The 24,208-nt window shown below is 47.9% G+C and overlaps 1 protein-coding gene across 1 annotated transcript in view; it reads right to left on the minus strand.

Moving 5' to 3' along the window:
- Positions 1-24,208, minus strand: part of Arnt2 (aryl hydrocarbon receptor nuclear translocator 2) — a 179,425-nt gene that overhangs the window by 111,378 nt on the left and 43,839 nt on the right. The window contains exons 3-5 of the mRNA XM_023710888.1: positions 19,833-19,880; positions 4,309-4,522; positions 562-775 (exon numbers count right to left, since the gene is read on the minus strand). Of these exons, the coding sequence (XP_023566656.1) occupies positions 562-775; positions 4,309-4,522; positions 19,833-19,880 (476 nt within the window). The remainder of the gene's footprint in view (positions 1-561; positions 776-4,308; positions 4,523-19,832; positions 19,881-24,208) is intronic.

Genomic DNA, 24,208 nt, shown 5'->3' on the forward strand with positions numbered 1-24,208 from the left:
TGAATGTTATAACCACTTACATGTAAATCAGTGTTAGTATTTTTAACGGGTTTCTATTTTTGCTTTTCTCTGCCACTAACACATTACTGAGGTTGGTACTCTTAATGCACTGTGCTTCCGTAAGCCTTGTAGTTTTCCTGCATGATTTTTGCATACTGTAGTGACTTTTAAGAATTTGTCTGTTATATGACAGCAGAACCATCTATATTTAAATGTTTTCAATAAGGAACAGTATTCCAAGGGAAGAAAGGCCTGGATAATGATCGGGATCACAAATAACCACACATTTCTTACACCAAACTTACGAGTGTGTAGACCTGACTAACGTAGCAATGAGGACTCCTACTAGCAAGGTATGGTAATTTCAGAAAAAATACACGGGAGGAAAGTAATGCAATAGAAACTGATCTTAAAAAATTACAGGGTGACTAAAGCTATTAACAAGATAAGTAAGATACATTCTTGTCTTTAGGGAGCTTTTTATGGCTCCACAGTCCCGGCACGATTACCAGCAGAATATTTTCCTAAGGTCAGGCGGCCCCACAGAAGAGCCAGACTGACCTGTCATCGAGTTCTCGGAGGTACATAGTTGTTCTCTCAGCTTCTCCACGTCGTCAGGATGCACCTGCTCATACAGGGTGCTTCCGAACCACTCGGACTGGGGCTGGTTCAGAACAGGCGTGACTGAATCAGACACGTAGATCACTCTCCCTGTCTCAGCCGCTACGACAAACAGAAATCCATCAGCAGCTTCCAGGATGAGGTGCTTCAGCTCCTGGGAAGGGAAGACTGGGATCAGCACACCACGCCAGGAGACACAGACCAATTGCATTTCTTACCCGCAAACTCCAGCTTCTTTTATTTCATTACTTGGTTCAATATGCACATAATATGCAAAAATAGTGCAATTTTACTGGGAAATAAGCTGGAAAAATCCACAAAGCATGCACCATCCCTGGGTTTAGGGATGTAGCTCAGCAGTGCAGTGCCTGCCTGGCAAATACAAGGCCTCGGGCTTGATTCCCACTGTCAAAAATGAAGCACCATCCCTCAGACACAGCCACTCAACACAGCCCTCTCTTAGAGAAAGCCTTCTCTAGCACTGTAGGCAGAAGGGTGACCACCACAAGCTATGGGGCTACCACAGGTGTCGCTGTTGTCCCTGTGTACTGAAGTACAATCACAGCACTACTGCAAAAGGGCCCAGCACCCAGTGCTCAGCACAGAAAGTGCTCATGGAAAGGAGGAAAATGAGCCAGTGAAAGCACAAAGAAAAGAGGCTGTGAGTCTCCTCACCTCTGTGCCAGCCAGTGTCAGTACGTTCTCCTTACCCACCTCCACCTGAAGATCTAAGCTCCCCCGGGATCTCCTCATGTCTACACCCAATGTAAGAGGGCCCTCAACAGATATGAGAGGTGTTCTGATGTTTGTACCGGACATGAAAGGACTCCTTTTGTCCACCTGCCTGTCCAGCTTCTCTGACAACTGTCACCACCAGCACCACAAACTCTTGAGATACTCAACAGGCAGCAGGGCATGAAGCACTATTTGCTCCACTTTTCAGGGAGAAGCTGGTCAGGAGCATCCATCTGGGGTCACAAAAGTTCACAGCATCATGACTGTCAGTGAGGACAGGAAGGAAGCTCCTTGAAATCAGTGCGTGGCAGTAAGAAGCTCTGCCGTGATCCCCAAGGGTCGTGGATGAAGCCGAATCAACTCTGTTCAAACAAGAGGCCTTGCTTCACAGTATCTAGGGGCGGCTCAAGAGTGATGCTTGCACCCAGCCACAGTGCCCCTTCCTGTGGGGGTGAGGCTCTCACCCTTCTCCCTACTCAGGTCTGCAGCCCTCACCTGCACCCCCAGCCACCTCATGTGCCGTTCACGTCAGCAGCTGGCACCACAGCTCTCCTATGGAACTCGATCAGGAGACAAAGGCTCCTGCTGCACTGCCACTGAGCTGGACCTTGTGGCCATACCCTAAGTCCCTGTCCCCAAGGGGTTCAAGGACTCAGAGCTGAGAAGATGCTGATCTGTTGGGAGCAGTACCAGGAAGCTTAAGGAATGTCTCTATGTGCTAGGCTGGGGGAAAATACAAACCTCCTCAGCCTGAGAAACTTGGGAGGAAGCAGACTATTCAACCATTTTTCCAGGAAAAGTTTATTTTGCCCAGTTCCCACCCTTCACACTTCTGCTGTGTCTCCCAGATCTTAGCCAGAGGACTGGGTCAGCACTTTTATTTTGGATCTCTGGAAGATCATCCAAACAGGAAGAGCTGTGTTTAAAGGTGGGCAGGTTCTCTGGAAAAGGACAGAACTTCACAGGGAAGGCTGGATGGCTTTGTGTGTTCATTCATGTTTGCGTCTGGTCCTCAAGGGTCAGGAAAGAGCACAGGGACAGAGCCCACGCTCACCTTCCCTTGCCACTTCCTTGAGTGAGTTCATCTCATATCCAAGGTTCTATGTTGGAAACCAGAACATGCAGCCTCTCCTCCAGCTACCAGAGAGAAGGGACAAAGAGCAAGGGCTTGGAGTAAAACAAGGCTCAGCCAGTCTCTTCCTTACTCAACATCTGCAGCTTCTTCTATTTGCAGTTCTGTGTTCAGTGGGATTCGGGGAGCATTAGCAGAGCTAATACCAAGGGCCTGCACACAGTAGGGGCTCCATAGATGTGCATGTCACCACCATCACTGAACTAAGACAGAAACATGGGTAGGACTCTCGTGACTTGCGCTCCACACTGGCCCTACCACTGTGGGCACTCAGAGAGTCCTTTCAAATACTGTCCTTGCGAAGTTTTGTAAGAAATAAAGAAATGTAGAGGACAAGCTCTTTCCTGACCCTTCTGGTTAGCAGCGCTCAGTGCATTTCTGGCTGGTTCCCCTGCAAGCCCTGTGTGGAGCAGTCAACACATACTGCCTTTCTCACTGCATCTGCAGAGTTGGGAGCCACCAGGGAATTCATTTGTGCAGGGGAGGAAACAAGGCTTGAAGCCCCTGCCCTGGCCACCATGCTCCACGCCTCCTAAAGGCCAACACGGCCACTGCCACACCATCCTGACAGCTATAGGTGAGGGTTCACAGGACCCCCCGGGGGGGCAGTTACAGAGCTCAAGCAGGTGATGCACTTGCTAAATACATAGCAGAACCGACAGTCACAAATGCTGTTCTTTGTCTAACCTGGTCCCCTGACGTGGATGCATTCTCATGCCACACAGTACCTTATCTGTTGCATCTTCTCATTCCTTCCTCCCAGGCTCTGCGCAACTCTACCCCTCTTTCAATTCCCCATTCCCTCCTTCTCTGCACCTTCCGTGGTTCCACCCCAGGCGGACAGGATGCTGTCACTGTCCTGAGTGGTCTGCGATGGCACAAGGCCCCCGCTGCTCTGCTCACTCTGGCCCCATGTTCTTGGCTTGTGAAGCTGCCCATTCTTCGAAGTCTGTCTCTGCAAGCTCTCACAATTCCTACACTGCCCTTCCTGACAGCCACACCAATCCCCTTTTCCCGCCACTGTATAGAAAATGCTTTCCAATTCGCCGTTTCATTTATCACTCGGAAGCTCTGGGAGTCCAAAAGCTTCGAACTCACTGCACAAATAAGGAAGGGAAGCTCAGATGATCAGCTGCTCCTTCCTGAGGCCAGCTCATCCTGGAGGGTACAGACTCCTGGCTCTTGTGATTCTGCTGACAAAATACTGCCTTGCTAACGATTCCATGACTTTGGGGTCCAACCCCCATCCCTTCACCAACTCCTGTCTCCTTCAGAAACAGCTAACTCACCTCTGGCAACCTCTGGATCCTTTCCAAGCCTCAACGTTCTCATCTAGGACACAGGGATGAATAGCACTGGCTTCTCCACTGGACTAGGTTGAGGAGGAAATAAAATTATGTACAAAAAGATCTGACCCTGACCAGACACTGCAGAGGACTTCTAGTGCTAGCCGTGACAATCCTGCTACTGTCACTGTTACTACTGCAACTGTGATGCCAGGGTGTCCCTTACTGCTACCCTGGCACACAGGCTCTGTTCCCACTGGCTTCTTCCATGTCTGCTGGCTAAGTGCATCATTCAGACACACAGCATATATTTGCAGGGACGCCTCACTGACCTACATGGAACATGGAACAGAAGACGACAAAACCCAATGCTCTTGAAGAGCACTTCTTGCTGAAAAGTGAAAGCGAGATTTCTTGGCTTCCTGTCTTCCTCAGCCTCAGGCCCCACCTCCCCACATCTCTTATTTGAGGATAGTGATACTGAGACTCTGCCCCCTTCTCAGGAGGACGCTACAGATGAGGCTGGGAGGGCACCTGCTCGGTCAGGAAGGAAGGCTTGTAGGCACCGTCCGTGGACTTGTTCCCCGTGCCCCTCATGGACTTCATGTGCGAGACGGCCATGCGCAGGATGGTAAGCTTGTCTGGCTTCCGGGCCAGTGCGCTGCAGGTGGGGACCATGTCTGAGAGCTCCGTGATGTACTGGGTCATCTTGTTCCGCCTGCGCCGCTCGATCTCACTGTGGTTCTCTCTTCCCAGGAAGCAGGAGACCAGGAGGGGTAAGAAGAGAAGTATCAGACAAGGGGTTACTGTCCCATGGGGTAAAATGGCACATTGTTAACATCCAATGACCTGGCATTAGGAGCTAACACTGCATGGCTGAGTTCTGTGGACACATGCTGGCCAGGGAGCTCTCCTGACAACATAGTCTGTGTTGGGCAACACAGACCTCCATGGTGTCCACCTCCAGGCACAGACTGAGGCTGCTAGTACTGCGTGTGTCTCCATGGACAGTGTATGGACATAAAACATGAAGACACCATAGAGAGTCCTCCAACACATCTCCCAGGTGTACACATGAATCTTTGCATGGAGGAACATTCACACATGTGCATACACACGCACACACACTCACAAAGGAGGGAATGAATGAGAGAGAGAATACAGTCACTGACTGCTTGCATGGCTCGTGTACCTTATGGAAAGAGGCCCTACAATATGCTCCTGGCTTACCATTTTCAAAATTTATGATGGTGTGAAATTGGTGCATTCACTGAAAACTGTACTTAAATGTGTATCAACCCCAATAACCATTCTGTCTCCACTTTCAGTACACTTTTCAATAAATTACATGAGACTTTCACAGCTAACTATGAAATATGCATTGTGTTAGGTGATTTTTGCCTCCTACAGACTAACTTAAGTGTCCTGAGCCCAGGAGGCAGGCTGGGCTGCACTTCGGTCAGCGAGGACAACTGAACATATTTCCAACTTCTATTTTCAATTTATAATGGGTGAGGCAGAGTGAAACCTTATCATTACAGCAGCATTTTGACACCTCACTCTTCTTTGCATCACTGAGGAGATCAATAGTGCCACAAACTTACTCTGTGCAAAGCTGTGAACAAGCCTTTGTTCTACTCAACAGATTTTGTGCAGTATAGTAACAGCACAGGTGCACTTACTGGGTTATTAAGCAAAAAATTCCCAGTTTTTTTTTTAAAGGACTGAAGGAGTTACTGAACTCAATCTCTGGGATGTGTCAAGGTGGAAAAACTAACAGAAGGGCTGATAGAATGGCCATCTGGATATTATTACTTTTGCATTTAAAAGAGAACAGCCAAACCCTCTTCAACAAGTCTAAGACAAAGCTGTTACTTGGGATAAAAGAATTGTCTAAGAATACACCCCAGGTTGCTTATAGGACTTAGGGTTTCACTGGTGCTTAAAGAATGACAATGACACAGATAGAAGGGTGCAACCACAGGCAGCTCTGCCTCCAATGCCACACGTTTTAAGCAGCTGAATGCCCAGCAGCCACCCACCCTAGCTGACTCTCGGGAAGCGTGCAGCATCCTCGCTGCTGGTCTGCAGAGCCAGGACCCCCCTGGGCAGGAGACAGCACTGGAGCACTGAGGCAGGGCCGGTTTCTGGGGAGGAAAAGTGATTGGCAGCAATTTGGTCACAGGATCCCTGATGCTCTGGCCCTGGCAGGAATGCTTCCCAGGAACAGGCACAGGAACAGGGTCCTTGCTCCACAATCCCCAGGCCTAAGTGAGGGGCACCACCCACCCCCATGCCTGACCCACGGTGGGGCCGCAGGCCGGTGCTTGCCCCTGCTGCTCACTGTTCCGCTAGCAGCTCGGTGGGTGCAGGCAGACAGCAGCTCTGGGCTGCCCAGGCCCTGACTCACAGCAGCCCTCTCAGCTCCTGGACTCAGTCACTCACCCACCTCAAGTCCACCTTCCAGCTCCCTGCCTGCCTCTCACTATCTCCCATCAAACCCCACACACAGCTCGCTGCACTTTTCCAACACAAGCCACTCCTTGTACGCAATACGACGTCAGCTCCAGCACATCTTCACACAGCACATGTGAGTGGCTTCTTTGCCTCAAACTTCTGTCTGTGCTAAAGTTGCAGAAATCTCCAGACCTGTCTCCCCTCTCCCCATGGCCGGCTGCAGCAGTCACTAATGCAACGTCCTCTTACCCTCCTCTCCCCTCAGGTCCCTCCAGTTCAAGCTTTGTATTATGGCCAGACTGGCAGTTCTCAAACTGCAAATCCAACTTTCTCATAAATTCCTTCACTGTTGAGCCCAAGCTTACAATTCCCAACCTCACAGCCAGTTTCCATAGCAACTGCTCCAGCAAGGGGCTACAGGGACACTTCCTCCTGATACTACTTTCCAATATAGCTGGTGCTGGATCCCTTGGATCAGTTGGCTTCATAAACATGCCAGAGGGAAAAGTCTCTGTGAGATCCTTAAAGAGAACTGAGGCAATTTATCAAAAGGCTTGAGAAATGTGACGTGTAGGATAAAGTACACGCTGAAGACAACATCAGGGTAGCTGATTTACATGCTGACAGACTTACAACTTGATCCTATTAATTGGCTCATCCAGGAAATGCTCTGACTATTTTCGATTTTTATGAAATAAAACTGAGTTACCAGCAGAATGTCAAAAGACCTGAGAGCTGCCGGTTGCCTGGCAACAAGACTTGATCATCAGTGGCACATGTTTATGTATGTGTGGCTTCATTCTGCAGCCTCCAGTGAGGCAGAGGGAGGGAAATGCCTTACAAAAACAGAAAAGCAAATCTCTGGGACCATGCTTGTTGGGCCAAGGTCACCTCCTCCCAGGGGAGGGGACCGTGTGAGGGATGAGCCTGTGGGCCTGGTGTCTGAGCCACGTGAGCTCCACTCACAAATTGGAAGCTGAGCAGGATCCCTAAAGAAACGAGCTGTGCACACGTGGGAGCAGGACCAGAGACTTAGCAACAAGGACAGCAGAGGACTGAGGGATGCAGGCAGAGCTGCCAGTGTCAAGGACTGTTCTTCTGGGTCATGAGGACCCAGGGCTCCAACTCCGGATACAGCTGTGTGAATCAGGACATGGTGACTTGGGTTTCCCCTCCAGCTCCGCTAAAAAGAGTGAGGCCAGAGCCACCTGATTAAATCTTAACACAGACCAGAGGCAGGTGCTGACACTATCCCTGTGTTGTGCCCTGTGCCCTGGAGGCGAGGGCAGGATGCTATGAGAGAGTGACCCCTGAGGAGCTCAGGGACCCTGAGATACAGAGAAGCCCAGTAGGCTGGCCAAGAAATTGGGCACAAAGCACTTCCCATCACCTCTCTCTCTGCCCAAGTCCCCCCAAAACACAGCAAAAAGGGTTTGGAAAGTCCAGGAGTGTCAAGGCCAGTACCATTCACAGGGGGACACACATCCTGTGTGTCTCTGTGCTTGCCAAGTGCTTTCTCAGCTGTCACTGCCTCTTGTGAGGAGTATCTCCTCCACTCACGACACAGGAGACTGCACTACAGAGGCCCAGGACCGCCCTGCCCGCAGCTCTTCTCCCCAGGCCTCTCAGCTAGTGCACTCCCTGGTCCCAGATGCAGAGCTAGAATACCCAGAGAGACTGGGGCAAAGATATTTAGTCTGAATACGGAAGAATTCATAACAATCCCAAGACATAGCTTAGTACTTCTAATAACTCTGAAAATAATCTTTTTCCCCTTTCTCCAAAGGGATGATTCAGGTAGTATCATTTCATGTCAAGGTTAATATCTCTGCAGTAAAAGAAGGGTAACTGAACATGTTAGAAAGGCATTGGGTCTTGGGTCTGCCCAACACCTTATGGCATCTTCCATTTTGATACTTTTTGGCTTGGTGTGGTATTTAAGTTTGTGGGCTTTTCTCTCTGGCTGTTTAAGTTGTGGTAAAGTTTGAGCCCCATGATGTTAGAGAACTGCTTCCTTCAAAACATATACCATGCCAGTATGTCCAAGTCCCAATCCCAACCCTAACCCACTGAAACAACCAGTAGCAAGCATGGGCTACACTGTACCAACTTCCACCCAACTCACCTGCAACCCTTGTCTGGCTCATTGGAACTACAAATGTCCATATGAAGGCTGGGATGGGGCTATGAAAGACTAGAGGTGTCCGTGCCCAAACCCAGGCCTGCTCTGCAGAGACATGAAGCCTTTCAGACGCTCTTCCTGTTTTACAGGAATGACCCACTGAATATACCTTCACACCTCTACAGAGAGGATAAGGTCAAGCAGGAAGTGGTAATCCTCAATGCTATCTGACATCTTCCCAGCATCAGAACTGCTTTAAGCATTTTCCCACGTAGCAACAAAAGTAGCAGATGAGATGTGCAGACTAAGAATTCCAGAGCTGACAACTTTCCTTTCTTCTGGGAGAACTCTGTGTAGGCAGACTCACCTATCTTGCTTATTTTTCCACGTCAACAGGGTTTTGATTATCAAGCTTATTGATAAGACAGGGCAGTAAATGCCAGTGAAAGGGCTAAAACCCAAACTTTACCACAACTGAAACAGCCAGAGAGAAAAGCCCACAAGCTTAAATACCATGCCAAGCCAAAAAGTATCAAAATGGAAGATGGAAAAATAAAAGAGGTCTTCAGTGGAAACATTTCTGTCGTGAACACCTTTGCTTTCTGATGTCACTAGCGACCCAGAAGCCAAACCCCACAAAACACAAGGAATAATCTTGGTCAGTGGAAGGCCTTTTGTGAAAGGAAACAGAAAGAGTCTGAATGCAGCAAAAACCAGGTTGCAGCAAAAACCAGGTTGGTAACACACAGTGTCAGGAATTAAAGTTTGGGAGTGAATACCTGGCTGTTCCTAACATATAAGCTAAGCATTAAAAGACATCTGCATTAGTTATGCTTTTACTCTTTTGTTGTAATGAACTACTACAGATATACCTAAGTTATATGAAGCACATGATGCGTCACTTTGACTCTTGGTGATGTTCCTGCGATGTCAGCTATCCCCAGCTTAAGACACACTGGGAAACACACCAGACCCAGAGACTCTAAAATAGGAATCTGCACCTGCCCCACTCAGTGCACTGAGACAGTTGGGCCCCTCTAGACCACAGGACCGCAGGAGGTGCAGGTGGGACAAATGTCTACCACCACGGAGCCCCATGACTGGCAGCCCCACGATCACCAGGGGGCTTCCTGCCTGAAGCATCCCTGTCTGAGGTGTGAAGAGAGTGTCCCTGAGCATGGAGAGTTTACCTCCATCTGCTGTAAAAAACAGGAACTTGATAAAGGAGTTCCAAGAGGCCAGAGTGAAGTCACCTAGCACTCCCAAGACAGCTGCTTTCCTAGGCCTGGCTGGAGGGAAGGCCTCTACTTTTTCACTCTTCTGGCCCTGGGAGGTTCCCTCTGTAGGTCCATACTATTATAGACAGCTAAGTTAGGTAGAATTATTATAGACAGTGAGACAGGGCTAGCCCCTCCAGGGAGTCAGTGCAGAAGATGAGAGCACACTAGAGGGCTCTGTGGCAGGAGGCTCATCTGTTGAAGACCAGACCTCAGATAAAGACTGAATGATCAGGCCTACATACATCCCCAGGGGTAGATAATTGATATCACATAGCCCAGTAAAGTCTAGATACACATCAATAACCCCAGTGATTGACCAAGAGCCCCTGATACAACCCTTCCTAAAGAAGGTCTTTATTCTTTCCATATACACTTGCTATGTGACCTGCTTCTCCACTGGATCAATATGACCTAAGTGGCTATACTTGTACCTTATTGGTTTGTCACAGGCTTAACCCAAGTTGTACCCACCTTATAATTTTGCTGTAAAAAACTTCAATGATAGCCCACTTTCAAGTCCCCTCTTGTCTCTCAAGAGCTATCTCTCTCAATAAACTTTTTCCTACTCTTAACCTTCACTGTTCCTTATAATTCACTCTTCAGTTTTGGAGAATATTCACTCAGTGTGTCTGACACCTAGCAGGTTGGGAGTTATACTATTTCCTTAATATCATTTGGAGGCCCCACTGAGATAATCAGAAGAAGGTAAGCGTTTCCTTTGTTCCATGGATTTTGGACAATCAAAACTTGTCATCCTTGTTTATTAATTTCTTACACCTTGAATTCTTGTCTTGTCCCCTTCATGCATTGCTCTTATTAAACTGTTTTTGATAAATTTAAAAGTGAAAACATGGAAAGATTAGGATGTTTCTTTGGATGGGACATTTTTACTTTTGCAGGCAAGGTCTTGCATTCCTGTTTTGTATATGCTGCATTTGGACTCACTAGTTGCTGAACTTACTGGTATTCTTTACTTGACCTATTTGACTTGTTTTTGACTGGTGTGGTTTGTTATCTTAAACAGCAGCACTAGGAAAAAGTAACAATAGAGCATCCACTAGAGGACTTTGATACTAACCAAAATATAATTTTATGAAATGCTGTAAAATGGATCTTTTTATGAAATCTAGTTAATATTTAAGAAATATACTTGCCTAATAATAAATCACAGTTATCTAACTGCCAGTGAGAAAGCAACAGGCCAACAGCTGTTTTTAAGATTTGAGGGATAGGTTTCACTGGGATAGTCTGGCCAGATCCACCCTCTGTACTCTAGAGGGAATGTTAAGCCTGTTCTGTCTCATTTTCCTTCCTGGTCTGATCTCTAGCTGGTGAGCAGATAATTTTAGCCCTTGAGATCTCCCATTCTCACCTTTCCGGGCTGAAGGTGACAACTCCTGGGCAAATTGCCTCATTCTAAGCATAACTCATTCTAAGTATGACAAGAAAAGACTTCCTTTTTCTAATTTCATTTCCGATCTTTTCTGTCACTTTGTACATTCCTTTTTGGAAGCATGTTTCTGCTAATACTTACAGAGGAAGAAATCCTGAAGTGCCTCAGCTTTCCCTCCTGTCCAACAACTAAGAACTCAAGTCCATAGAAAATGTGCGTTCACTAACTCAGAAGATAGGGGAATCATTTCAGATGAGGAACATCCGTTTCTGAGTCAGATGGGAAATTGGAATTTTGCCCATCCAGAAAGACACACATGAAAACTATGTCTCTGCTTATGTGTTCTAGGCACAGGCTCCCGGGAATGGAAAATTGAACCTGAGATCTCATGCAAAGAACCAACTTCTTGGTGAGACCAGAGGAGTTATTTCCTAAAACACAATGTTTATGGGACCAAAACACATTCAGTTTAATGGGTAATTGTCAACTTCATGACTCTCTTCCCTCCTAAACCTTGTTCTCATCACTTACACATGTAAGGTGTAAGGAGGGAAACACTTTAGCTAATGTATAAGTTGTGATTGCTGGATGATGGGTACAAGTTTTAACCTGTGAGTTTCATTAAGTGTGTTGCTAAGAAAGACTGCCTAAGTGATTAGGTGGACAGCACAAATGTCTTGGGGACATCTTTGCCCTGGGGCCCAGGGAAGAATTTTTCTGAGCCATTACTTGCCTCCACCTATCTCTGGGAATAATCTCTTTTGCAGGCTGGGAAGTGCTCCAACTACTTCTAATGTGCATACCCTACACACACACTCTTTTTCAAAGAATTGGAAAGTAGTTATTTATGTATTTTGATTATTGGTTTAATTTTATTAGTAATGCTTACTTCTTTAAATATGACTGCTGTAGCTGGAATCAACTGTAGCTTGTGCTTTTGGAAACACATGCTGGAGTTAGGATTGTGAGTTTTTGGAAAAGGTAGCGCTGCACATTGCTAATGGTGGCCAGTCCCACCCGATCAATCTTCTGGTCACTCTCCAGGTAGCAGGCACCTTGGGAAATGCCTTGAGAGGATTTAAAAAGCCAAGTAGTGATTAAAAGAGATGCCTATATTTCCTCTTGCTGTTTTTGGGAAACTCACGTCAAATTCTCTTACTCATTTAAAATGTATTCTTAAGCACTAGAAATTTTTAGACCCTCACATGTCAAGGAAAGAGCTGTTTAATCCTTTTTTTTTTTTTTTTTTTTGCACCTGTACGTGGTCTTTCTACCCCAAAGAGGCAAAATAGAATACAAAGGAAAGTAGCAATTATGATATTACTTCACAACTAAAATTGTACTGTAAGAAAGAGGGAAATGGTTAGAATTACTTTATTTGCAGATTTGCTCTGCATTGAGATAATCCTTATCTTCAAAATGTAAATATAAGTCACAATAAAACCAGAAACCTGGCCCTAAAGGCACAATTAGATGTATCTACTATGACTGTGCCTCAGGTTCCCCTCCCTTATCCTTTGGAACTAAGGACATGGTTTCCAAGGCAACCTTGTTCAAAGTTTTGTCCGCTGTTACTCAGCCTGAGGTTCCCCTCCATCGCTTTCCAGACTCTAAGGGTGAGGCTACCAAGTCAACCTGAATAGAAGCCTCTACTGCCCACATCCATCACTATCTGATTTTGTCCAAGTTCCTCAAAGACAGTATCCTTACAGGAGGTGAGTACCAAATTTGACCCTGCCCCATGTCTATGTGTCCTTTTCTCTCAGTGACCTCCAACAGATCAAATAAAATCTGGTGAAGTTTTCAGATGGCCCTGATAAGTACATTGAGGTCTTCAGGGAACTTATTCAGACCTATGTACTAGACTGGAAAGATGTAACGCTACTCTTAAATCAAACATTGACTTCTAATGAGAGACAAGCAGCATTATAAGCTGCTATTACATTTGGAGATGAGTATCATATTGTTAACTTTAGAAGGTCAGAAGACTGGCAGTCAGGGGAAGTGCCAGATCCAACTGCAGCCCAAGAAGTCCCTACACAACACCTCTACTGGCCTACCAATCAGACAGGAAATTAGAGTAGGAGACATCTTCATAGATGTATTGTTGAAGGTCTACGAAGAATAAAAACTAAGCCCTTGTGTTATTTTAGATTATGACTATTTGTCAGGAGAAAAGTGAGAATCCCTCTGCCTTTTTTTAGATCATTTATAAGAGGCACTGATAAAGCACACATCCCTGGCTCCTGATTCAATATGACAGATTATTCTTAAAAACAAGTTTATTACCCAATCAGCCTTAGATATTATGGAAAAATCTACAAAAGATAGCTTTTGCTCCGGATAGCTCACTTGATGCTTTAGTGAGAATTGCTTCCTCGGTATTTTATAATCAAGACTGGGAAGGGCTGGCAAGATAGCTCAGCGGACTAAGCACTTGCTTAGCCAAGTGCAGGGGCCAGGGGCCAGAGTTTGATCCCTGGCACCACATGCCATGCCAGCCCTGCCCCCTGGGCACGCTGAGCCAACAATGGAGTCCAGGTATAGTGGCCCATGCCCCAGCACTAGGGACGCTGAAAACAGAAGGATCACTGAGTCCGAGCTGCACAGTGAGACCCTGCACCCTGCACATGTGTGTGCACGCGCGCACACACACACACACACACACACACACACACACCTGAAAGACTGGGAAGAGGCCAGGGGGGAAAAAACAAAGAGACAAAAAGAAAGTGGCTGTCTTTGTTGTGGCCTTAAAAGAAACACAGCCTTAAAAGGAATAGAACTCCTGAATCTCAGGGATCCAAGAATTGCTCGAGGACTGAGCTCATCAGCTACCACTATGGGAAACCAGGCCATCACCTTAGCAAAGACTGATTAAAAACCACAGCAAGAGGTCTCCTGATCCACACCCTGACTATAAAGGTGACCAGTGGGAGTCAGACTGCCCCCTGAGATGGAGGTCCCAAGGATCAGACCCATTTTATCAGCTGGCCCAGCAGGACCAAAGGGCCCTGGGGCACTCTGCCACTTCTCTCCTGCTGGACTGTCATCTCCATGGAGGAGCCCCTGGTATTGTAATTATAGAGGGAAACAAATCAGCCTATCGCTGAATACTGGCACATGTCTCTCAGGCCTTCTTTTCAACTCCGGCTGTCCTTCTAGCCATCATCAGTGATGAAAGGAATCACTGGAGGAGAGGTAACTCATTATTTCTCACAGCCTTTAGACTATAACTGGGATGATTTTTTTTCTTCTCCCATTCCTGTTTAATTATGCCTGAAAGTTCAGTTCTCCTCCTAGAGCGAGATATCCTATCCTGATTGAATGCTGTAACATATACACACCTAGGTCAGGTACACTGCCTCCCTCCCATGGAAACAGAGATAAATCCTGAAGTCTGGGCAACTGAAGGTAGACTAAGAAAAGTAATAAAAGCTGCCTTGATGCAAATACATCTCAAAGATCCCACTAGTTCTCCTCACCAGAGACAATACCTTCTAAGGCTTGAAGTTAAAAAAGAACTATTGCTTATCATCAACAACTGAAGGGCACAAGATTTATGTACACCCTGTAAAATCCCTTGCACAAGCCCAATGGAAAGTGGAGATTGGTACAGGACCTTAGATTGGTAAATGAGGCAGTGCCAATTCAACCAGTGGTATCTAACCCATACACTCTCCTATCTCAGACCCTGGAAGATAACAGTTGGTTCTCAGGGCTAAACTTAAAAGATGCTTTCTTTTGTATTCCTTTACAGATTCCCAAGGTTTTTGTTTTTTGTTTTTTGTTTTTTTCTTTTAAAAGCCCTCATGACCAGGCCTCTCACCTGACCTCGACTAGGCTTCCTCAAGAGTTCAGAGACAGTCCTCATTTTCTTGGACTAATGCTCTCCTACAACTTGGCATCCTTTGAATCTTCCCAAGTCATGATCTTGCAATACATAAATGATATACTGTTATGTACTCCCTCAGAAGAGCTCCCTAGCCAAGGCAGCCATGCCCTGCTGATTTTCTAGCAGAGAGAGGTTATAAAATCTCTAGGTCTAAGACACAACTGTACAGGCTTGAGGTAAAATACTTGGACCTTATCATATCTAAGGGAATGTGAAGGCTTAGAGGAAGAAAATTAAACCAATACTTTCCTTCCTGCACCCCTAGACTCTAAAACAACTAAGGGGATTACAAGGAATTATAGGCTTTTGTCACCTTTGGATAACAGGGTATGGTGAGGTCACATGACCCCTCTATCAGCTTATAAAGGAAGCCCAAAAGACAGAGACCTATATTTTAACCTAGGAACCTGATTCCCAAGCTGCATTCCAGAAGCTTAAGCCAATGCTTTTAAATGCCCTGGCACTGAGTCTACTGCCAGGACGCCATTTCTAGCTGTCCGTTGAAAGGTGGGGCATGGCTTTGAGAGTGCTTATCCGGGATTGAAAACCTGTTCAGATGCCTGTATGCTGTCTGAATCATGAATCAGACATCCTAACAGCAGCACAAGGGGGTACTTGTGCAACTGTAAAAGCTGAATGTTGCGTGTGCATTCCTGATCCTTCTGTTAGTATCTCAATGGCTGTCAAGATATTAAATGACAGGTTACTGCCATGTCAGATTCTAAAATTCCCTGGACCTTCTTCTTACTTTCTTTGTGGGAGGCTATTACTGGCTCTTCTGGTGAAAATAATTGTCAGTTGTGTTTGCAACAATCTTGTTGATATTATTTGGCCCTTACATCTTAATTGTTTCCTTGGCCTTGTGTCCTCCAGGCTTAAAGCTACATGCCTACCCAAGACAAGAACACCTGGCATCTATTAGGGCCTTTAGATAGATCCGCTGTGGGATATCTCTGATTGCCAGTCACTATTATGACTTTCTTCAGCCAGAAGTAGCCAGACTGGTCACTGCCCCCTCCCTCCTCATGGGTACCTTAGGGGTACCTCTTTGGGGGAGGGGCAGATATTGTAGACAGTTAAGCTAAGTAAAAAGTCATAGGCAGTCAGACAGGGCTAGGCACTCAAGAGAGCCAATACAGAGAATAAGAATACAATACAACTGTGGCTGGAGGCGCATCTGTTGAAGACCTCATGATTTTGCTCTACAAAGCTTCCTTTGAAAAGTGAGCCCATGGACAACCCACTTTCAGGTCACTTCTCATCTCTCAGGAGCTCTTTCTCAATAATGTTTTCCTACTTTTAACCTCTGTTGTTCCTTAGAATTCGTTCCTCGATTTTGGGGAACATGAACTCAGCCTATCTGACATCTAGCAGGTTGGGAGTTCTATCATTTCTCCTTTTACACTGCCACCCTTAGGCCCTTGTCCTGGCCACCATTGGTCCCATGTCCAGCAACCCTGTAGTGTCTAAACTTAACTCTGTCTCCTAGTTGCATCTTCCCCCAGGGGAAGACTTCAGCCAGCCTCACCCATGCTACCACCTCCCTCTGTACCACCACAGTGCTCTGCTCCTCCACCCTCTCAGGCTCTACTAAGTCAGAACTCTTCCTTGACTGTACCCCCTTCCAGTCTCTAGCCTCCTCCCTTTGTCCTAGAGGGTCAGGTTTCTCCTCCAGGTCCCTTCTGCAGCTGGACCTCCAGCTTGGCCCCGTCAGGGGCCCCCATGAAAGCCTTCACTGCATGACCTCTCCATCCACTGCACCTGCTCCATTCCAAACTATGGGACAGCAGAAGTCTGACTGTGTATCCAGCCAACCGGACATCACTAGAGATGGACATAATGGTGCCAATCACATTTGTGGTCCATAACTTCAAGTGGGCCTTAAGGTTTTACATCTGTAAGCTTCCTTTGAATCAATTCATAGCAACCCCTATCTCTCTCCCAAGCACACTATTAAATGCTTGACCATAGTCTGCATATGGCTCCAATTCCTAATCAACCACAACAGTAAAAACCATCAGTTTCCTTCTCAACTTCCAGCACCTGCCAGCTTCCATGAGAGGTCCTCTCGGACCACCCTGCCTCCCTCGACCCTCTGGTCTTGTCTCTCCCGGCCTTATTCCTGCGTTTTCCACACCTCTGGGTCCCCTCCCCTCTCCTCCTCACATAGATGCTTGCACAGCTTCCCACAGCTGGTTTGTGTCCAAGTGCCACATGTCCTCACCCTCTCTCATCCCAACGCACAGCATGGACAATGGTCCCCTCCCCTGACAGGGCGTCCTCAGCACACTGTGATCGGTTCTGCCCCTGAAGGCCCTGTGATTCCCAGGAGGGGCTGGATGTCTAATACTTACAGAGCCTTGTCCTACGTGTCCTAGCCCTAAAGTAGCACAAGCATGCAAGCCTAGGCCTCAGGATGTTTGGAAACAGGCTAAGTGTGCCCTGGTCTAGAGTGCTCATGTGTTTGTATATGTGCCTCCATGTCTGTGTGTGCATACAGTGTGTGTGTACTCATGTATCTCTGTGCATGCATGCATGTCTGTGTGCGCATACACCTGTGTGGGCATGCACATATGTCTCTGTATGTATCTATGTGCACATGCACTGTGTGCATGTGTATCTGTATGTGTATGTGTGTGCATGCATGCGTATCTCCGTGTGTGCACATAACTGTGTCTGTGTGCATGTGTGCGACGAGGCAGCCGTAGGCAGCTTCAGCTGCTCCCTTGTTCCCTCGGGCCTGCTGTGATGGGTCAGCGGCAATCACATTGGAGCCACATCAGTCGGGCAATGACTTAGCTCCTATTTGATCACTGCCACATTTCCCAAATCCAATAAGACATGAGGGTTGATCACACTTGAATCTGGGACCACCCTCAAAGAACGCTGACCAACCACACATCAGGACACAGGAACCATGACACAGCATCCCGCCTGGTTCAGGCCAACAGTAACAGCAGAGGTGAGTTCCAGCTTCCATCAGCCTTTATCTCTCCCAGGGTCTCACCTCAGGGGCATCTCTGACAGACAGTGATGGGAGGAGAGCCAACAGGTGTGCCAGGTGTGTCTCCCATGGGCTATAGACACGACTGCAGCCTCAGCCTCTTCCCCTGGACAAGGCCACAGCCACGGGAGAAGTGGAGGGACACTCGCAGCCTCTCCCATCAGCTATGGGGTATCAACTCTCCACGGTGATGGAGGAAGGTGGTCTGGGGATCCTAGGGCTCAGCCCATAAGAAACACATGCTGGAGACAAGTCCCAGCTTCCCTATTTTTAACATGTATGGAAATGGAGTGTTTCAGAGAAGTCTGCGTTTGAACCTAGATTGGATACACTCTGACTCCATCACAGGCTCATAAACAGTGAGCAGTGCAGTCAACATCTTGCTTCTTAGTGCTCGGGCTCCAGACAAGGAGCTCCTTGTCCCTCTCTTCCTCTATTGCATCACTGACACCAATCTTCAACGCCAAGCAAATGTCACTCTGCATCTCTCTTCCTCTCCATGTCCTGAGATCCCAGGACCAACATTTCCTGAGGTTGACATGCTGTGGACTGTCATCTCAAGGGTGATTTTGACACATGGGAACCAAAGTCATTGTTTCCTTATGAAGGGAGGCCGTGTACAGCAAGAGCAAGCCAGGGCGGGGAGATGGGGCCCACGTTTCTGAGGCTAACTCCTCTTCAGGAACAAAGCATTCCCTGCCGTGAAGACACATCCTCAAAAACGGGGGATGCCGGGCCAGGTCCTGTCTGCACTGAGGGAGAACAGTATGTGCTTTTGTTGCTGAAACTCATGTCTTGTTTTGATTAGAAACCTGAAGGCCATTAGTGATTGCAATGAAGCCCATCCCCTCTCTCCTGTTTCCCCAAAGGGAAGCCAGAAAGTGGACAGACACATTCCTGGGGGAAAAATTTATGGAATGACAAGAAGTTGGCTACGGAATCCCTGAAGAGAGTAATAAAGGTCATCCTTCTTGGACTTGTGGGGAAATGTGCTTAATTCACCACCATTTTGGTTATGACTGAAAGAAGCCAAAACCCCAAACCAACTGCCTGGAGAGGGCAGACAGGTTGCTCAGTGGGCCCAGGGCTCAGTGTGGACTCGGGTCTCTTCAGCAAGTGAGGCAGTCAGTGCAAGCCGTGTGGCACAGCACCGCAGGGAAGCAAGCACAGCTGTGGCATGGTTTCAAGTTCACCAACAACAAGGCTCAGTGCTAAGAGGAAGGTCAAGGCCCTCCCATGAGCCGTGGCTGTACGTTCTGCTAAGAGTGACAGCAGGGCTTGTGTCTTCCCTAGGACACCACCATGCTTCCTCCCATACCGTAAACAAAACAGACAACAAGGGAGAAAAGAGCCATGGGGCTGTGTCCACCTTATCCCTTGTGTCCCAAGCATCTATAATTAATACCACTGGCATCTACAGCCCAGGATGCCTCTGCAAGAAGAACCTAAGACCCAGCGCGCGAGGCTGTCACCCAGCCAGGGACTGATGCAGCTCTAAGGAACTCAAAGCCCAGCTCTGTGTCCTGCATCCTGAGTGGACAGGACATCTCTCACATTTCTCTTTATTTTCCATGGCACAAAGAAGACTCATCTTGGTTTTTCCTAAACTTGAACTCCAGGTCTGTCTTTTTAAAAGGAATCAGAACAGTGCTAGTCATTGTTTAACTTAAAAAGCAAAGAGGATTAAGTACTCATTACTTAACCTGTGGTCACTCAGGGTGACACCTGGCAGGACTGCTCAGAGGTGGCTGCCACTGAGCTGATCACCAGCACAGGATGAGCAATGAACCAGAGGCCCAGCTACGGGCAGTGGGCCTTCCAATGACCAGAGACAATAAGACTCTGAAATCCAGAGAGGTGATTAGTAACTATCGACTTCTTTAATGAAAGTGAAAAAAAAAACTCACCTTGAAAATTTACTGGGCCCTTCACCATCTTCATCATCGAAATCCATTCTGCAAAGTCAAGGTCACAGGTGAGCACAGGGAATGCGCAGACAGAACTGGGGAACAAGGGAGCTCTGGCCCCGCGACCTGCTGGCCAACACTCCCAATATTTTGGCAGTGCTAAGGGCAAGAACTACATCGTCATCACTCAGCTTCAAGACAGGGAAGGTCTTCGGTGCGAGCACTGGCCGTCCTGTGGTTGTGTGTACCTAGGTATCCACCACCCCACCTGCCTGAATCCTGCCCAGATGCCAAAGGAGGCTGAGGCTGCTGCACGTCGGAGAGGCGGGTGCCCCTTCTCCTCCCATCTCCAGGAAACCTGCTCCCCTCTGCATCTTACTGCACACTGACACTTTCCTTCTTACATTTCATTTTTACATACTTTAACAGACCAGAAAAGCTTAACAGGCTTTAAAAATGAGAAGATTTAAGGGTGAGGAAGAGGTAACAAGGACAAGCAAAGATTCTACTGGTGTTCTTGTGCTGCTGGAAACTTGGCGGGTCTTGAATCCTGGTGAAGGACATTTAAGGTCTGTGTCCTATAACGTCCAGGACCAAACTCACGGGCAACATGGCTGTCTGTGGCCTGAGTCACTCGGGCTGGGCATCTGCTTGCTAAAGCGCACCAGGTGATCACTTCGCTTTCTACTTGCCTGGGCCTCCCAGTGTACACATTATACAAAGTCTAGGGGGAGGTTCGTTTAGCTAAAGATCCAAACTCTGCTTCTTACTTGCACTAAGCCTCTCTGACGTCATCTAATATTAGCGCTGCCGGTATTGGGCCAGAGCGGGGACTTCATTGGCATCAGATGTACCCCGCGTCTTTGAGGAAAGACAGTTGCTTTGGTTCTCCTGGACATCCAGGGTGTGAGGGTTCCTGATGGGCTGTGGGGGACCAATCCCAAGGGATCCAAGCAGGAAGCAATGTGCCTTCCCTGACTGAGAAACGTCGATCTGAGCAGCTCACTGTAGGAATGGAAAGCCCACCACTGAGACAGCTCTGGTGTCAGTGAGCCCACCCAACAGGCATGAGGACAGGGCTTGAGGGGCCAAAAGGATGGGGGAGGCACAGTCACCAAGGCTGCCAGAACATGGTAGGTGGCAGAGGAGGAGCCCCTGCTCTGTGTGCAAGCACCCTACTAGGCCCTTAGGAAACAAACCACACACACACACACACACCAGGTTCTGGGTAACTGAGGAGACCTCAGGACTGGGACAGGTGAGGCAAAGGAGTATTTTCCTTTCTAAAAAAATAGTATCTTTTGCTTGTCTGTGTTTTGTTAAATGTGTGGTGCTGCCAGAGTTCTAACCTGGGCATGAGTTGGTCAGCACCAACTGATGGGACCTTGTCTATTTGGACCCAGGGTTCCGAGACATGGGTGTGGTCTTAACTGCTCAGAATAACAACAAAAGCAGTCAGAGAGTTGGAAAAGATGGCTGGAATGATAACAGAAACAGCTCTGCACAAGGGCAGTGGGCAGGGAAGGGGAAGAACAGGAGAAGCCACCTCCACCCCCAGACATGCAGCTGCTGGCTCAGGCGTTGGCCACAGCGTTACCTGTGTTACAGACAAGGGAGAGATGAGCACATGAATTTTTAAGTGAAGCAAATCCATCAGTATTTCACATAATTACCAAGCCCTCACCTGGCCTTCCTGGAAATTACATCTGGGAGGTAACCCCAAAACAAGCTAAGCAAATCCGTGGGCGGTCCACCCACCGCGGAGTCACACTGCCACCCCGTGTTCATAGTGAGGAAGAGCAATTCTTCTGCCCATATTAGAAACACTTCAGTACTACAAAACAGCAGCGCTGTCAAAATTCCAAAGCATTCATACAAGTATTTAACAAAGCCTCCAGTGGGCATAGATGTATGATTATTCCTCCCAGCTCAAGGTGATCGCAAGTGAAACCATCAGGCTCCTGTAATCCTCCATTGTTGGCCTGCACAGCCTCAGGGTGCTCAGAGTGACCGACTGTCCCCATTTCCCAGGAACTGGAGAGATCCTAGAGTCCATGACATCAGTGGACAGTTGGCCACCTCATTTTAGCAGAGTCATATGGGGAAATGTGCTGTGTGTAGGGTTCCCACGTTGGCCAGGTCAGGATAAAAGAAGGAGACAGCTCTGGTCTGCACCCAGGGAAGTCTGAGGTCCACCAGGAACCTGGGAACCAGGATTTGTCTAAGAAAAATTAGGAACTGGAATCTCTGCTGCCCATGTACGTGTGCAACCCCATATGTGCAGCAGCAGATTTAGTACATGGGAAAGCACAACAGGGGAGCCAAGCCAGAGATACATCAGGATGCACTTGATGGTCAAATCCGAACAATCGCTCACCCCACCCCAAAAATATCTCACTGGCTCATCTGCAACACAGTCAAACAAATGCAGCCAAGGCGTGGTCATGTAGACCTGCAATCCCAGCATTTAGGAGGCTGAGGGAGGAGGACTGCAAGTTTGAGCTGAGCCTGGGCAATTTAGTGACCTAGTGAGACCCTGTCTAAAAAGAAAAAAAAAAAAAAACCACATGATCCAAGGATGAGGTCAGTGTGAAGGCCTTGAATTCAATCCCCATTAGGGAGAGGTAGGAGTAGGGGGTGCAAATCCAAGGACACAAGGTATTTCTCAGAGCCACACTTGCCAAGACCTACCTGTGGGTCTCTGTCACTGTGCCCAGCTCTGTTTTAAATATGCTTCCAATAAGCTCTGCTTATTTCTTCTGCTATAAAAAGCTTAAATAAATCATCCTTTGTTTTATGTCTTTTATGTGTCTCTACTATACTAAAGCATCTGGATAATAAAAAGGAAATGAAAATGGACTCCCAGCCCTATTGTATCCACATTAAAGAACTTGGGACAGTGAGTGGGTGACATAAGAGCACTTGCCAGGTGAGCTGGAGCCCGGATCTCCCATCCTGTCAAGAGCTGCTGGAGCTTCATAACAGATAGGACAGGCACTTCTAAGCATGCTGTTAGTTACATGTGAGGGATGTCAATATCCTACAGCAGTTGTGCAATAATAACCGGGCCCCATCAAAACTGAGTCATTAGGCCAGGTCCCCTCAGGCTCTAAAGAGAAGGGAAAAAGCCATGCCCCTTAGATAGATCTAGACCCTCATGGCCTGCCAACAAAACCAGGTAGTGTGTGAAGAATATGCTACCAAGAGTCTGGGCCCCCAGCCTGGGGACACAAATGTCAGCCTAGTGACACCTGCTTAAGTAAAGCTGCCCACAGCATAGGTGGCCCTGATCTGTAGCCATACACAGTCTGTCCTTCAGACAGCACAGGGCTCCAGCGCTGTGCAAGCGACTGGTACAGCCCTGCCCTCAGCCTCAACCTACATCCCCCACAGAGGGTGCCATGCTACCGCTCCACCAACACCTCCTCCCTCAGCCTCCTAAGTGCTGGGATTGCAGGTCTACATGACCATGCCTTCGCTGCATTTGTTTGACTGTGTTGCCGATGAGCCAGTGAGATATTTTTGGGGTGGGGTTTGCCCTATGACCACCCCTCACTGGGACCAGGAAAGCGATCATGAGAGCACACCTGAGTGACATGCTGCAGCCCATTTTTCCTCACAAGGAATTACGGTGGGAAGAATCTGAGCCCTCAGACCCCCGCCCTGTGTCCTAGCCACCAGGAGAGGTTGTGGCTCACTAGGACACTTACAGCAGAGGCCAGTAGTGTGCAGAAAGGCTCTGGCTCTGGGCCCTTGGCAGCCAGGGGTGGCCAGGGGGACCCAAAGCCCTCAAGGGTCAGTTCTACCTGGCTTTGATACACTACCCAGGACAGTGATTGTCCTGGAAAGTTGAGTCATCTCTCTACCAGAAAACCAGGCCATAGGGCAAAGGCCCAGCAAGGAGCTCGGCAGGAGTAGGAGACCCCTTTTCTCTCCCTGCATCTCCCCAAGTGTGCCCCACAATTGTGAGGAGAAGGTGGGGTTGGTGTCCACATGCTAATGAGATAGCAGCGGTGCAGGGGTTACCTGCTTTGTGAGGCCCATGGCCCCCACTGGTATCTCCTGTGCCCTAAGGTAAGTGTTTGGGAAGTAGCTGAGACTGTCATCTAGGGCTCCACCACAGCAGTGGGGAACCTGATTACAGAGCTCCAGCAGCACATATGAAAACGCCAGATGCAAGAATTAATATGGAAGCAGCTCTGCAAATGCAGCCGTCCCTGTACTTGGACATGGAGTGAGGCACTAAGTCACTCAGGCTTGCAAATGGAGCCTTGATGAACATGCTCCTCATCTGCCTGGGAGAGGGTGAGACCCAGAATGAGGACAGGGAGGACGGGCTTCTTGGGGAAGGTCAAGGTCAGAGGCTCCAGACTGGC

This window comes from Octodon degus, unplaced genomic scaffold, assembly GCF_000260255.1.
Source record: "Octodon degus isolate 3935 unplaced genomic scaffold, OctDeg1.0 scaffold00002, whole genome shotgun sequence".
Classification (NCBI taxonomy): domain Eukaryota; kingdom Metazoa; phylum Chordata; class Mammalia; order Rodentia; family Octodontidae; genus Octodon; species Octodon degus.